Source organism: Cygnus atratus, chromosome 3 (assembly GCF_013377495.2).
Source record: "Cygnus atratus isolate AKBS03 ecotype Queensland, Australia chromosome 3, CAtr_DNAZoo_HiC_assembly, whole genome shotgun sequence".
Classification (NCBI taxonomy): Eukaryota; Metazoa; Chordata; class Aves; order Anseriformes; family Anatidae; genus Cygnus; species Cygnus atratus.
Window position 1 is genome coordinate 5,059,996 of NC_066364.1, and position 15,854 is coordinate 5,075,849.

A 15,854-nucleotide genomic window follows, 5' to 3' on the forward strand; every position below is an offset into this window, starting at 1 on the left:
ATATTAGTGTACACAATAATCTTTTAATCTTTATTCGATACTGGGTAAAAGTATAATTTGCAGAAATATCCTTTTCTCTTTCTTTAAATTTTACGCTATGGGATTGATATAAAGAAGCCATAGCATGAACAGGAAATTGGCCCAAGACATTTTTACCGCCACGGAAAAATTAATGGGCAAGATTCCAACTTGGTTACAACAATGTCAATCTGGAGACAAGTCAGTAGCTAACTGAGTTTAATTTCATTGCTGGGAATTAAGATCAAGTGTTTCTACAACTGGATGTGTCAATCATTAGCAGAGAGCCTTTGTACCTGGCATTCACATTGACTTCAAATTTCACATCTAAGTAGCAATACATACAAAACTCATTTCAGAGTATTTCATCTGTTCCAACACAAGAAGTGGGAGGAAATAAATAAACAAATAAAGGAACAAATAAATAAATGAAACCTCCTTCTTAGAAGTGCACGTGATAAATACACTGTTCCTTCTGGTCACCATCTGGATTTTATAATACCTGTGACACTGAGTCACCTGGTCCTATCAGGAAACAGAAGGGCTATAAATCATGCTCCAGTGAAGAACTCCAGTCACTTCCACAACCACCTGCAGAAGGACAGAAGAAGCTTCCAGTCTTCCTGGAAACAAAAGGTAGGATTTATAATGAATTATTTGCTTAAATTATTACAACTCTAATAATGTATTAATATGCAACCTACTATCAAAAAGCTTCTGTCTCCTCAACCATTTAGGGCAGTTATAGAAAGAGGATTTTATTCAATGAAAAGTGAGGATTCAATAGGCAATACTGTAATGCAAGTTGGGAAAAAAAAAAGAGAGAAAAAAAAGAAGAAAAAAGAAAAAAAGAGGAAAAAAAAGTTGAACAGATGAACAACCAAAAAAGAGGTGTAGCTACCATCACTTATTTTCAGAGTGGGGAAATTACCTCCTTGTACAAATTACCACTCTTGTGGAAAGGGGCTGCTAATCATATAATCATTGAATATCCTGAGTTGGAGGGGACCTGTGATGATCATTGAGTCCATCTCCTGAGACCACACAGGGCAACCTAAGAGTTAAATCATATATCTAAGAGCATTGTTCAAACACTTCTTGAACACATGCAGGCTTGGTGCCATGACCACTTCCCTGGGGAGCTTGTTCCAGTGCTTGAACACCTTCTCTGCGAAGAACTTTTTACTAACGTCCGATCTGAACTTCTCTGGTGCAGCTTTAAGGCTTTCCCTTGTGTCCTGTCTCTGGTCTCCAGTCAGACTTTGTGCAGTAATGCTGTACAAGTGAAATGACAGCTTGTGTTAGTCCATTTCAGGCCTTTTTCAAGGATAATAAAAATTATGGGGATGTTATTTTGTAATATAAATTCATTTATATGAATAATTTAGGGTATAACAGTTTTATTATTTCATGAAGTGAACACTTAGAGAAAGGATGGGAAAAACATATCCACACAAGTTTCTTTCAGTGTCAGGTCTCTGTACACAGATGGAGTTGCAGAAAAGTCAGCAAGACTTGGCACATGTCCTGATTTATGTCTGATTGAGGGGGAGCAGGGGAGAGGGATAGAGAGACTGATTTTAGGACCAGTGCCTAGAAATTAATGCAGAGCAATTAAATTTACATCTCTCAAGCTATAAGCATTTGGCTGAAACCAGTGGGATTGCCAAAAGTATGTTGGTATCTTGGAGCAATCAATCCACTGGTTCTTAAAAAATATTCTAATGGCATTTTCCAAATTGTATCATGTATTAAATTACCAATTATATTTAACTGTAATTTAATTCATTGAAAATATTATAGTGAATGAATATTTTGGCTCTTTTTAAGTTAAGTTTTTCAGTTTGTTCACAAAATAGAAAGGTTCACAATTTAAATGGTTATCTTTCGATTGAAACAAAATGTTTAATATTACATGTTTTACATGCAAAAAGATTTGTTATCTATCTGCATATCAGCACATTTTTCACTAGATGAAAAAAAAATGTATTTTTGCTTGTAACTTGAGTAGAGATGAAAATAGTTCCCATATCTATTTACTTTTAGTTAGAAATCAAGTGAAAAGAATTGCTTTTCATATTATTGGGACTATAATCTTCTGTCATTAAACTTATAGGTTAGATGCACTGCAAAGTTTTGTAAAGGTTCTGAGAAATAACAAAAAAAAATAAAGAAAGAAAAGAAAACTTAAAAATAAAAAATAAAAAGAAAACTTCAGTGATCCTAAAGAGCTTTGAGGAGTCACAAGTTATGTCAAAATTAAACAATACATAAACCAATACCAAGAATAGGAAATCAATAACTTACACTGTTAGTTATCAGAATAGTTCCCAGTAGAGTTCCCAGATCAGATGGATCTTAACTATAAGCACTTGGACAAAGCCACACTACTTTGGAGACTGTGTGAGTTTGAATGTACAGAAGTGTTTATTCTGCCTGCATTTTGTCCTCTGAGCTACAGAGCAGCTCCCTGCGGGGTCTAGTTTCCCAGTGCAGACATGGCCAGAGATCCCACTCTGAGAGGCTTTGCTCTTCAGCAGAGCTGGAGCCGGTCCCCTGCCGCAGGCTAGGGACAGTGTGTCTCCTCCTGTGCAAGGTAAGCAAGCTGGTGAGGAAAATGGGTCTTGCTGTACCATTTGGAAAAGGGCAGTGTTTTCTCACCTCATGTTCTCCATGAGCAGGAGCACCTTGTGTTTTATATAAAGCAGTTGCCTCAAGGTAAAGGGGCTTTGCTGAGTATGGAAAGATCAGCAAACCCAAATGGCCTTTCTCCAGGGATAAATTAAAACTAAACCCAGCAGCCCTTCAAGACCAAATAAGAAGTTAAGCTAATAAGACATCTCTGTGGCAACACGCCTATAAACTCCCTTGGAGTTCTAAGATGGGAAAACTGCCAAAATAAGTAAATTCCACTCTAGTCACCTGCTTGCCTGCCCAAGGTAGCTAAGCAGAAACAGGCTGAACGTAACTCTTATGACTGATTGCAATCAGACAACAAAATTTTAAAGTAACCTTATTACCCTCTGGATCACTGTCATGGGACAGAATGAAGCCTTTACTCTCCCTCCTAAGCAAATAGTTTTGCTCAATCCAAAGTCTGGTTGTTGCTTTTTCACTTAGACAAAGCTCCCATTTCTTTTGTGATTACACACTACCTGCACTCTGATCGAATGTTTTCTTAAAAAATTAATAAAGTAAGCAAAAATCTTTCTGAAACAACTCTTCCCCAGGATGGCAGTGCTGTTCCATTTCTGGTCCATCCAGTTCTGTCCCAGCTTACGTGAGTTTTTGAAGTGCTTTGAAGTCATTTAGGAAGGGTTTTGACTCCAGACCTGGAAACCTGAATGTAGAGGTTTGCACATGGGCTGTGTCTAATGACCCTTTCCACCAATGCAGTCCAATCAAAGCAGGCAATGGGGAGAAGGAAGTTTCAGACTAACACAGCCACAAACAAGCCAAAAGCAGCATCCGCAGCAGGGTGATTTGCAGAAGTTTTTCTACAGAAAGGGAAGCATGAATGTCCTCTTGTACTGTGAATTTATTTGGAGGTATTCAACTAGGATTAGTCCAGAAAGTATGAGACACAAAGCAGCTGATTCACAGAAATTCTGAAAATGAGAGGAGAAGAGAAGGAAGAAAGAAAGAATCCGTTACCTTTCTAGTTGCGGAAAAGCTTGGAGATACACGGGAGAAAGATGTGTTATATGTTCAGAGAAATAAAAGCTCCGTAAAGAGAAGAAAAAACCAAAAAAAGTCTTCTCTTTTCAGAGATGATTCTGCCAATAGTGTTCCTGGGTCTTGCAGCTGTGCTGTCTCCATCCACTGGACAGGTAGGATCTGTTCTTTGTACTGAGAAAATCTGGATGGGGCCTGAGGGACTACTGGTCTGACTGAATTTTTTTTTCCTATACACACCAATCGTATGCAGAAAAAGTCTGACGAGATATATAGGATCTGGAAAGCATTTATCCTCAAAGGCAAAATTTCAAAGCAGCAGAGTGCATCCATGCTTGCATAGGCTCGCCGTCACTTAGGAGCTGGATCATCAAGAACTGCACGTCCTGAAATCTCCCACACACTTTCCAAAGATCCAGCCCTCTTCCAGTTAATTCCCCTCAGTTTTAAAGACAACAACTGCCTAACAATCACCCTCTCTCATCCCACAGGACCTGAGCTATGTGCCTCTCCCTTTGCTCACAGTCCCATCCTCTCAACAGGTATCGCTGATTTCCCTCAAGCAGCTAAACGGACTAACATACTCAACATCCACTTAGCGGTTCCTCCCCACCCACACTTAGTCTGAAGTTGGAAGTTTGATATTTCTGCTTCAGAGATATAGATGTGACTGAAGGCTTGACTATGTTTTTCCCATCTGTAACCACTCGACTAAAACTACTACTTCTTTCTATAAATCTTGCTTCTCTAAAAGCTATGTAAACACTAAAACTTTTTTAACTACATGAAGTGAAGAGTGCAAATGATGTGCTTTGTTCATGATTAGTCCCTCTGGAGTTAAACAAAAGAGTAAGTTATCGCAGGATCAAAATTTTATGGCTGAATGAGATATAATGGAGAATAAATAAAAAACATAAACATGAACTGTCTTTCAAATTTTGGTGTCTAGAAGAACTATTAGATGCTGGAAAGATAATATTGAATATGATTGGATTATCTTGATCAGTGAAAATAAATATATACAAAGAAGCTTTTTTTACAACTATTGGCAGTGCTATTATACTGCTAAAAATGTCATCAATAATAAGCACATTGTGGGTATTCATCCATGGGCTCAGTTTACTAGTTACCTCATCAAGTTAGTCACTGATGAGTATGAAGTGCAGTATGACAGAAATATCAGTAGCAACTAAGACATGATAAAAACATAATACAGAACAACAGCATAAAAAATATGATAGGAATTTTTAATTTCTGCTTTCCATGATGCCATCTAGAAGACTAATGGCAAAGACTGTAAAGAAGAGTCAGAGTTGTTCATATGGCTATTTTTTAATTAGAAAGCATATTAAAAAATTGAGAAATACCATCAGTTATAGCAAGAGTGGACAAAAATCTACAGCATGAAAAATATTAACACAGTATTTTTTATGCTCTAGGATCTCCTGATGAAGTACCACAAGAGCTCTGTGATGATCCTGTGGTTAAACAAAGAATAAATAAATAAACAAATAATCAAACAAAAAAGCCATCAACTGGCTAGTTTAAAATGCCAAAGAAGAGGAACACATCATAAATGGAGTCGTGTTCATCTGATTTTTAGATCCTGTTTCCCCGAAACATTATGAAGTATGAGTGGCACAAGAGATCTTCCAAGATATTCTAGTCATCTCCAGAGGGCTGGCAGATAGGACGAAGGAACCAGTGGTATTTTTATTACCGCTAACCACTCAAAGTGCTACTTTGCCTGGGAGCTCCCCTAGAAAAACTTAGGGGACAAAGCATATCACAGTACCTCCTCTGTTACAAGGATCAACTCCTTCATTGATATTAGTTATTTGGTATTTTAATATTTCCTAGACAGTATGCAGCATTAGTTACATTCACATAAATATATATATATATGCAACTTTTGCTTTCAATTTAGGTACCTGAAGCTTTCACTGCTCTGATAACTACCAATCCTGATCAGCAAAAGCTAATTGTTGACAAACACAATACGCTCAGAAGAGGAGTAAACCCGACTGCCAGCAACATGTTGAGGATGGTAAGTTGTGTGCTGTAAATCTATCGGCACTGAGGAATGGACTCCGTGAGAGCTACAGAAATGTATAAAAGGTCAATTTATTTTATTTAGCAACAAATGCACCCTCCAAACCTTTCCTAGGTACCTAGCACAGCAACCACCAGGAGAAATATAAAATTGCACAGATGGAAAAAAAAAAAGGTTTGGAAGATTTTGTGTTGTATAAACAGTAATGTGTCTTTCTTTTGGAGGAGAAAGAAAAGGGAAGAAAAGGAGGAGCCACAACATTGTTCATTCCTTTCTGATGTATTCTTTGTCATTTTTCACAGTTTCTAGTCAATTCCTGGGTGCACAGTAAATCCATTTCTACTCCCAGCACCACTACCCCTGCTAAAATAAGGGTTTGCATACAATTTTCTGATTCAAAGTGTAGTTTCCAAGTTTTGTTCCTTCAGGAGCGGTTCGTCAGTGCTTAATGCCTGAATGACTCAGATTTTCTTCTTTCATTCTTTCTTCTTTCATGAAGGAATGGAACCCTGCAGCTGCAACTAATGCTCAAAACTGGGCAAATCAATGTTCTCTCAGTCACAGTCCTTCAAGCCAGAGGAAAACCAGTAAGTAAAGAATGAATGCTCACTGAATGATGTCATTTACAATATTAAAGTAACCAATTTGGGAGCATGGGATTTCTAAATTAGCTGATATCAAAATGAAGCTGAAATAATTCATTTACTTATTTTCATCTTTGTAGATTCATATCTTCTGAGGTGAGACTACATACTCAGCTAAATATATTTTATAATTTTATAATAGTTTATAATATATTATATATTATAATGTAATTATTTCATGTACTTTTTTTGGTATAACTTTATTTTTATAATTGTGATTTCATAACGTGATGATGGGATTCACATTTCTAACTGAAAATGTCCACTAAGTAATGACGTAAACCAGAATTGGTCAGTGTATATTCCTGTACATTAAATGTAAGCAAATGGAAAAAAAAAATTCTTCTAAGACATGGTTCATTCATCCTAATCTTTATGATTGTATGGACTGAAACTTAAAGCTGTACATTTGTTTTCTAGATTTTTTTGCTCTAGATTTTGTTCAGAAAACAAAATATGAAGCAAAAGCTCTTACCCAAAAATACTTGTACCAAAAAAGTATAAGTCCAATGGAAATTGTATGATATATTGTCACCAATTCATTTAGTTATCAAATTTATGTTAAATTACCAATCTCTGAGAAAAAAAAATGTGTGCAAAATTTCTGGTATTACATTTCCCACCAATTGCCTTCCTCAAGCACTAGTTTCCTTATCAAACTTTTAAGTTGATGGAAAGCACTGAACAATTTCTGAGATTTTTATTTTTGTTTTAATTTATCTTTTAAATTATTTGACTAAGCATTTGAGATATCATTTACATTCAATGTTTTTATTGGTGCATGGGACAAAAATAGATTTCTAGATGTAAATCTGTCCAGTAAGTAAGAAGAATTTAGTCCTTTTCTCATCTCAGTTGCATCAGTTTTACGTGAGCATATCCAATTTTCTTCAGTGGCTGAAATAAATAAATAAATAAATAGGTGGTGAGAAAATATACACTTTCAGTATCCCCATTAGAAAGAAGAAAATCTTGATCCAATTTTCTGCCTAAACCAGCTTGCAAGGGCTGGATTTAACTGTCTGGGATGGACGGGGAAGAGAGTGAAGGTCCAAAACCTACTGATGGTGCTAAGACAAGATTCAAAACTTTTAAATCCCCTGGCACCTTGCTCTAACCTATAACTATCTGGGAGGCTCATGTAAACACTTCAGTCATTGGATATTGAGGTTACAGCTATACCACATTAGCAATAGCTATGATCGGTGCCCAGTGTGGTATTTACTGCTGGCTTCTGTATATACTGTATAAGATGTGGACTGACCTTCAGTTCTCATGCTTTTTGTCTAAAAAAAAAAAAAAATTTTGAATCCAATGGTTCTTGCTAAAGTGAACCCCACATGAGAAGTGATGCATATGTAGTAAGGTTGGTCAGGGCACTAGACCTGAATAAAAACAGTAGGCAAATACACGACACAGTAGACAATTTAGTGTGTACCAGAATTAAGTTTGAATTATTGTGATTTTCCCAAGATTACAGGACTGTGAACTGAATGATGATTAGAGCTGCCACCTTCCAAATATCAAAAATACAGTCATGAATCTATTATAGTGCACATGTGCATGTGTATCTACTGACACGTACAAGGTCTGTCAACAACCAAACTACCAGCCAAACAGGTTGGCCACGCTGCAAATCGGTCAGATGACTTCAGAATTGACAAAAGGTGGTGTCACGGAACCAGAAAAAAATCCCTGCCATCCCTTCTGGGATGAAAGCTGCCAGGGATCTCAGAGCAACTTTTACTTGTTCTCACATGTGCATGTTTTCTTCATTTCTCAGTCCCTTTTTCTTTTCAGATGTAGATTGTGGTGAAAATCTCTACATGTCAACCGCCCCTTCCTCATGGTCAGATGCTATTCAGGCCTGGTACAATGAGGAGAAAGATTTCAAATATGGAGTAGGAGCAACAACAAAAGATGCTGTGATTGGCCATTACACTCAGGTAGATGCAACCTCTTTATATTCCACGCTGAATAAATAAAAATCCATGTCAGCCAAGCAATATTTACCCTCTCATATTTAAATACAACAAGTACAATAGAGATATGAAAGTTACACCAACGAAAAACAGAATTTAAAAGGCTAAGTGTAATTTCAATTTTTTCATAAAGTATACTAGAAGTCGGTGCTTTGGTTTAAATTGCTAGATTACACCAAATCCGGTAAAGTATTAAGTGAGTTCATGTGCAGCAAGTGGAGAAGCTGGAATAGATTTACAAAAGGAGTTAAAATAGATATAGTCATCCCAACCACCCCACTCCCCAGAAACCATGGCTGGGTGTCATGAGACATGTCATGGTGCCCCCCACCCCCCACCCAGTCTACTCTGATGGCAGATATTGAGTAGTTTGTCCACTGGGAGAAAGCTCAGTAATTTTGACCTTTTAAAATTTGTAATTATTTATTGTGCATTCTGCTCTACTGTTCTTCCTACAGTACCAGGGATATGGATTGTTATTTTGCCATCATCACCTTTGGTTTTGTTTCCCTTCAGCAAAGTCTCCAACCATGCACACACTTAGTCACATGTATGATATGACACACAAACAACTATTTTTGCACACAGAGTAAAGATACAAGTATTTCAAAGCTTCAGGAAGATAAAATGGGAAGAAACGTTTGTTTAACATTTGAAAATTTCTCAGACACTGGAAGAATAGGGTTATTAAATTATCAGGAAGGAAATATATATAGTTATGCTATGATCTATGGAGTTCCATTACTTCAGAGAGTTCCCAGTTGGAAAGTGGCTTATGATAACTTCCTCTGTTCAACTGCATATACAAAATTTTACACCATCTTTTGTGTTTACAGCATCTTCTTCAAGAGTTGTAATTAAATGAAAATACACTACGTCAAGACAGTTTAGCATAAAACTTTATATATATATATATATGTATATATATGATAAAATTTTGTAATTATACCCTAAAATGTTATTTGATTGAAGGGTGAAAGCAGGTAAAAAAGTGCTTTACCAAGAAGATGGGACTAATATTTACTATAAATGTTAGATATAAAGGACTTAACTTGGTTGCAAATGTTTCTTTAATGCATAACTTACTTCAATTATTTTCAATTGTATTTGTTTTTCATTCTCCAATGATCTTTATTTTTATATCTGCAGGTGGTTTGGTACAAGTCTTACCAAATTGGATGTGCGGTTGCTTACTGTCCTGAAAGTAACTATAAGTACTTTTACGTGTGCCAGTACTGCCCTGCGTATGTATTGATTCTGCTACTGGAATTTCTTATTACATTATCAAAATAAGACAGAAGACAGGAAATTTGTAACACAATGCATCACTCACAGCTCAGGAACAGGTCTAAGGAACGTATTAAGAATACGGACAGAAACATACCTGTCAGAAGAATCCTCAAGCAAGTAAAAGCATAAAACATAATGCTGACACTGATTTTCAGATTAAATTTAATTTCCCCAAAACCCTAATTCTCATCATAGTAGATCACAGATAAATATTTTCCATATTCTCCTTGAAACCTTGGTTCAGAAAGGCATATTGGTATGTACCATAATACTATTTGGGGGGAGGGGGAAGAATTTTAAGGCAGAGTGAGGTTTTATAAACTTTGTGTAAAATTGATTTCCATATTGACATATTAATATATATAAATAGCTTGACCTATAAATAAAGATTTAGCATATGAATATATGTATGCATCCATATAGTTAAGTTTTACTCTCAGATGTGTTATAATGAGTTTATAGTTTATGTTAGTAATGGTTATGTTTCAGGGGGAATAGGGTAGATTTAATGAAGACACCCTACAAAGAAGGAAAACCCTGTGGTGACTGCCCTAATGCTTGTGACAACGGATTATGCAGTAAGTTTTAAGCATTTTAATTGTGACACAGGTAAAGTTGACACTGTAAAAAATACCAATTAGTTTATGCAAATGGGAAGTTTTAAAATGATTTGTTCAAATGCCAGGCCAAAAGAAAGTCTATTAATCTCATGCTGTATAGGTTGCCATATTATTACTATTTATCACTTGTTTTATGGAAGAACAATTGCAGTCCCAGGCTTCCTCACATTAGGTGCTTTACCTATGTAGGACGACTTGTGGTGTGAAACCCAAAAAGGAGTCTGTGAGACAGGTGGGCAAATGTTAAATGGTAGCTGGTTTTATGTCCATTGGGATGCAGATACCCTCCACTTTTTGGATCCACAGGGATAGATCAAGATATTCATATGACCCAGATACTTTAATTAAAGATGACAATGTCTGGGTCTCCACACGGAAGCTCTCACAAGTACTTCTTAGTGTAAGAAGATCCATTGACTGCAATGAGGTCAAAATACCTTGTAAGTTCAGCAACAAACCTTGAAAAAAAGCTAGGAATACTGTATGTGTGGTCAAAATCTTGGACACTGCTGTGGAGTAAACAGCAACAAATAGGAAAAATGAGAGATTAAAGAAATATCAATGAAAAATATTCTGAAAGGAAACACTGTAGATTTTTATTTCCAATTTGTGATTAATTTTGTGGTTTTATTCATTTTCACAGCCAATCCTTGCAAGTTGCAGGATCTTTATTCCAATTGTCCTGGACTGGTAAATGATTACGGATGTGCCAATACCTTTGTTATGCAGAACTGCCCAGCTTCCTGCCAATGCAAAACTGAAATAAAATAAAATTAAAGGCTCATCTCTTCCCTTCCCAGTCATCCATCTCCTTCATAACTTCTTTCACAAAAGCAAAGTATATCCTTCCATGTATGCAGGAAGACTGACTTCAGTCCAGTGATACAAATGAGGAAGAGCTACAGGCCAATGTCATATTCTATTCACATAATGCTCTGGAAATGTAGTGGAGGTGTTAATTGAAATTTGGCATTTGGATATCAGACATATATACTGATCAGCTTCTCACATCTTTGTTTTCCCCAAATGTTATTAAAGGAGCACTGATTGATTTTCTGTTCCATAAAGTTCCGTATGTTTTTTATGTTCTTAGCATACTAATGGAACTAGTCTTAACTTTACCAACATTTTGAATTTATGTTCTGTAAACTGGACCAGAAGATAAATGACATTACCTGAAATATGTAATTCTCAAAAAAAAAAGTAAAATAAAACAAATTAGGAGAGCAGAGCAGCTTCCACTAGTACTATTCTGGTTTGTAATGTTGTAATGTGTCTTTTGCTGACATACTTTCTACTGTAAAATAGTTACTTCTATTGCTTAAAAAAAAAAAAAAAATATAGTTCATTTATATTAATGATCCTTTTTATAATATGAGATTACACTTAGCATAAATACAGATAACCAAACCTCTCTAGTCAAACAGAACAGCCTGATAAAATGGTTTAATTCACAAAAAGAAATTGCCAAAGGGGATGGTTCCTGTGTTTGGAAATTTTTCTTTTAATAACAAGTAGGTGTGTCCTCCAAACTTATTTTTTGAATGACTGCTTTTGCTGTATCAATCATTAAATTGTTAATTCCTCACTCACCAATTCATTTTAGTTTTCATTCTTTTTTATTACCATGAAAAACAGTTCACTTCCACCAACTTTTTGACTTTATCAACATGAAGTCTTGAAAGGAACCCAATTCTTTAGCAAAGAAAGCAGAAGCCACTAATATGAGAAACTGGAGGTTTCCTAGTCAAAAACAGCAGTCAGGCAAACAGCTTTTCTTCAGAATCTCTTTCAGAGAGAATAGACGCTTCTACAAATAACATGCAATACCTGCTTTTGTGACCTTTGGGAAGCAAGTGTTCTGCTGCAGAGTCGACAATAGGACTACATGTTATTTTAGCCTTACCTTACAGTAGTTTCACCTTCCAATGCTCTTTTAATAAGGAAGCTCCTGTCATAATTAACATTTCAAGTCCCAGAGATTTTGGCACAAGAATTTCAGCACACATTTCTGACTCATTGATTGCAGTGGTAATTTCAGTACATATTTCTTACTCATTAATTTCAGTGGCATTTCTGCTAGTACTGAAAGGTGAGCTCTAAGTTCAAAGCCTGGTTTCACAATTCAAAGAGCTTATTGTTTTGTTGTTTGTTTCGATGTGTTTTTTTTCCTCATTCATTTCCACTGCTTTTTCCCTCCATGTTATACTGCCCTCTCATTTGGGTACCTCTCTACCAGCAAATTAAGCAATACTGGGATATATGTATGAGCACTGTATATGAGTGCCTGCACTCTCAAATTGTTAGCACAGATCCAAATAAAAATGATGACAATGCAATATATAACCATTTCATATATATAACCATATATATATATATTATATATATATAACCATATATATATATAACCATATATATATTATATATATATATAACCATATATTCATATATATAACCATAACCATTTCATGACAACCAGTGGTTGTCATGAAATAGGGTAGACCAGTTACACCCCACTCTAACAAAAGTCCGTTTACCTTTAGTAATGGGACTAGAGACCTATTCCCTTCTATCTTAACCCATAAAACAAGAAATGATTTCTCAGTCACTCACAATAGGAAATAAAAGTAGTCTAGTGAGGTAAAAATCAGCCTTTCTACATCTCACCTGTGAAGGTCCAGGGAACAAAAGGTCAATAAGCATAATTTAGATACCCAGGAAGATAATGGACCAAATTGTTTGCCCGTCATTTTGTAGTCAGTAGAGTGTAAAATACTAGCATAGATTTGTCACAAGCTAATCTTGCCAACCAATGCAACTTTCTTCTTTAACGAGGAACTAGATCTAGAGAACTTTGTCTTGACATTGGTAGCACGTTTGACAAACCCATAAAAGATCTTTTCAAACTAGGGAGATGTGGTTCAGAATAAAGTAGTAAGACACAGCACATACATGCTGTTGAACACACACAACCATAATGTTCCTGTAGAGGGAGCTAGGACCAAGGCCTCTAGCTGTTGGGTGTCCTCACAGATTGACAATACCCAAATCAGGAGCTAATTACACAGTTCTCACAAGTAATGCCCACGACCTTTCCTAGCCTCAAGTCACAATCATGGCTTAAGAACACCCACAATATGGAAAACCTTCACTGAATGACTTTCTTGGGTACAGGAGCATCAGACCCATGTTCTCGTTTACCACAAGCCCATTTAAGGCATTTTTTTAGGACAAAAATAAGCTCCAAGTTCCCAGATTCCATCCAAAAAAACGTTAAGAGCCAATTCTGTTCTAAGAAATTTACCAGAACTTTAATCCATAACAGTTTGGTATAAAATAAATAAGTGATACTTAAAAGAGGCAAACTCTGGAGAGGTAATACCAGTAGATAGATTAGTGATTGTATAAACAACCCTAGGAGCAGGAAAACCATGACATCCAGAGCTAGGCTACAGAGACATTAACTTGCTTCTGTTTGGTGCTAGCAAAAGATTTAAAAGCCATTATAACAGATACATCATAATGATTGCACGTCTGTGTGCATTGTCTCTGATCCTTGAAGCAACTACAGACTCCACATCAGATCATGCCTTTCTCCTAGCACACCCCATTCTTGGGGAGTTTCATCTTTCAAGGCGGCACCCTCAAAACCCTTCCTGTCTCTACCAGGGATCCAGAGCAGACAAGGAACTGCCATGGGAGGGCCAATGGAAAGGGGTTATTTCCCATCCTCTTCTTCACCTACTTCAAATGGAGTTCTCTGCAGGCACCTGGCTGCTCTAGGACAACAGTGGCTGAAGTATGCCCTATATGATGAACCTTTTTGGCTCACTGTGGACAAGTACACAGTTTAGAGAGTAAGACATATTCCAGCTACAATAATTCTCTCACTTGTGCAATGGTGTAATGGACAGGAATAACCAAGCTTATCATAGGCACTGTTCAGCTAAGCAGTATCCTGCCTCTCACCATTACAAAAATAATGTCCTTTAATGGCAGACAGGCAGAAAAATCCTGTGATTTTGCTCTTTCTCTATATTTGATATTCAACAGTCATAATATCCTTTTAGCACTGAAACAGAAACTTTAATGTCATTTTGAAAATGAATCATCCTTAGTTATGATAATGTTGGATGTTCTCAGAATGCGTGTAGTCTTCTGAAAACTGAAAGATGAATATATTTTACAACCCTTCATGCTGTAGGCCTTGATTCACTTATTTGTAGAATTTGAAGAAATGTTCTTGAAGCCTGAAAAGCAAAAATGTGCAGTAAGCCTTCAAACGTGTGCCTAAGCCTTGATTGATTTGACGCTTTAAAGTGTTACAGCGTTTCAAAGGTGAGGATGCAAAACTGTGTTGAAATCATGCTATGTGCAGTGTGTTTGAAAAATCCCTCCCGAAACTGAGGACTGCCTCATTTAGACTCTCTTAGGCTGCATAATGCAACAATTCTTCCCCACATTGAAGAAAAAGATATTGTGCATGTATTAAAATAAAAATTGTTCTCTGTGAAAGGTAGTTGAAACAAAGTGTACATCCATTGAAGTAAAATATGTCCAAGAAGGATCCCTAATTTTTAAATAATGCCTTCATCAAGGAGCTATCTTTCCATAACCTGGCAGGTGGCAGGAAAATAGTGTTTAACAACACACCCAATAGACTTATGAGAGAAGTAAATTTTAGGTAAATGACAATGCTCTCCAAAGACTGGCTAGACCTATTATAACTTCCAAACTATATCAGGCATAATAAACAACAAGAGAAAAGTGACCCCACATTATCTTTTTCAAGACTATTTTCACATGAATAGGCTTTTATTTTTATTTAACTTTGCCTGCACCTCTTTATTTCTTTCCAACTGAAATCTAAGGAAAAAACTCCACACAGTCCAACAGAGCTAGAAAATATACAATCATGTAGGCTTGATATAAGGAACATTATATCTTTGAGAGCAGACACAACAAAACAACAAATCTCAAATTCTAAAATGTTGAAAACAGACTTCTGATAATGTAATGCCTTCAGTGCATTCCTTTCCCTGCTTTCTTCAGATATGAAGAGGAAACTCTATTTTTTTAATCTGCCTGACAGCTTTCAGCAAAGCATGGTCTTTCACATATCACAAAGGCAAAAATGTATTTAATGCAAGAGACACATAGTCATTGGATAATAAAGTTCACTAACCTTACTATTTTAAAACACACTAATGAAATTTAACATCCTGCACACTATTTTTAATATATTAAATTTTCCCCCTTTTTCACAATAAACATATTAATATTTGAGTAAGACAAGAAATGTAGGCTCACCAGTCCTGCAACATCCTGCTAAGCAAGAATACATGAATGCATTGACCAAAATGCCACAACTTCTATAGTATTCAAATACAGCCTTGAAGAAAATCCTACGTACTGAATGGAAGGACAGCTTTTTGAAATGCATTCACAAGTAGCTGAAATTGCATGGTAGATAAAACCTTCTGATCCACAGTTAAATCTAACGTGATGATAATTATAAAGGGAAGATACAGTGAGCTAAAAAGACTGTGAGTATAGTACCATAATGAAGTTG

General features: G+C 36.2%; 1 protein-coding gene across 1 annotated transcript; it reads left to right on the forward strand.

Moving 5' to 3' along the window:
- Positions 1-3,788: 3,788 nt before the first annotated feature.
- On the forward strand, positions 3,789-11,053 carry LOC118256560 (cysteine-rich venom protein-like). Its single transcript, XM_035563639.1, has 8 exons — positions 3,789-3,848; positions 4,185-4,235; positions 5,621-5,740; positions 6,246-6,333; positions 8,191-8,336; positions 9,522-9,616; positions 10,152-10,240; positions 10,926-11,053. The coding sequence occupies exons 1-8, from the start codon at positions 3,789-3,791 to the stop codon at positions 11,051-11,053; spliced, it is 777 nt and encodes a 258-aa protein (XP_035419532.1).
- Positions 11,054-15,854: the final 4,801 nt, after the last annotated feature.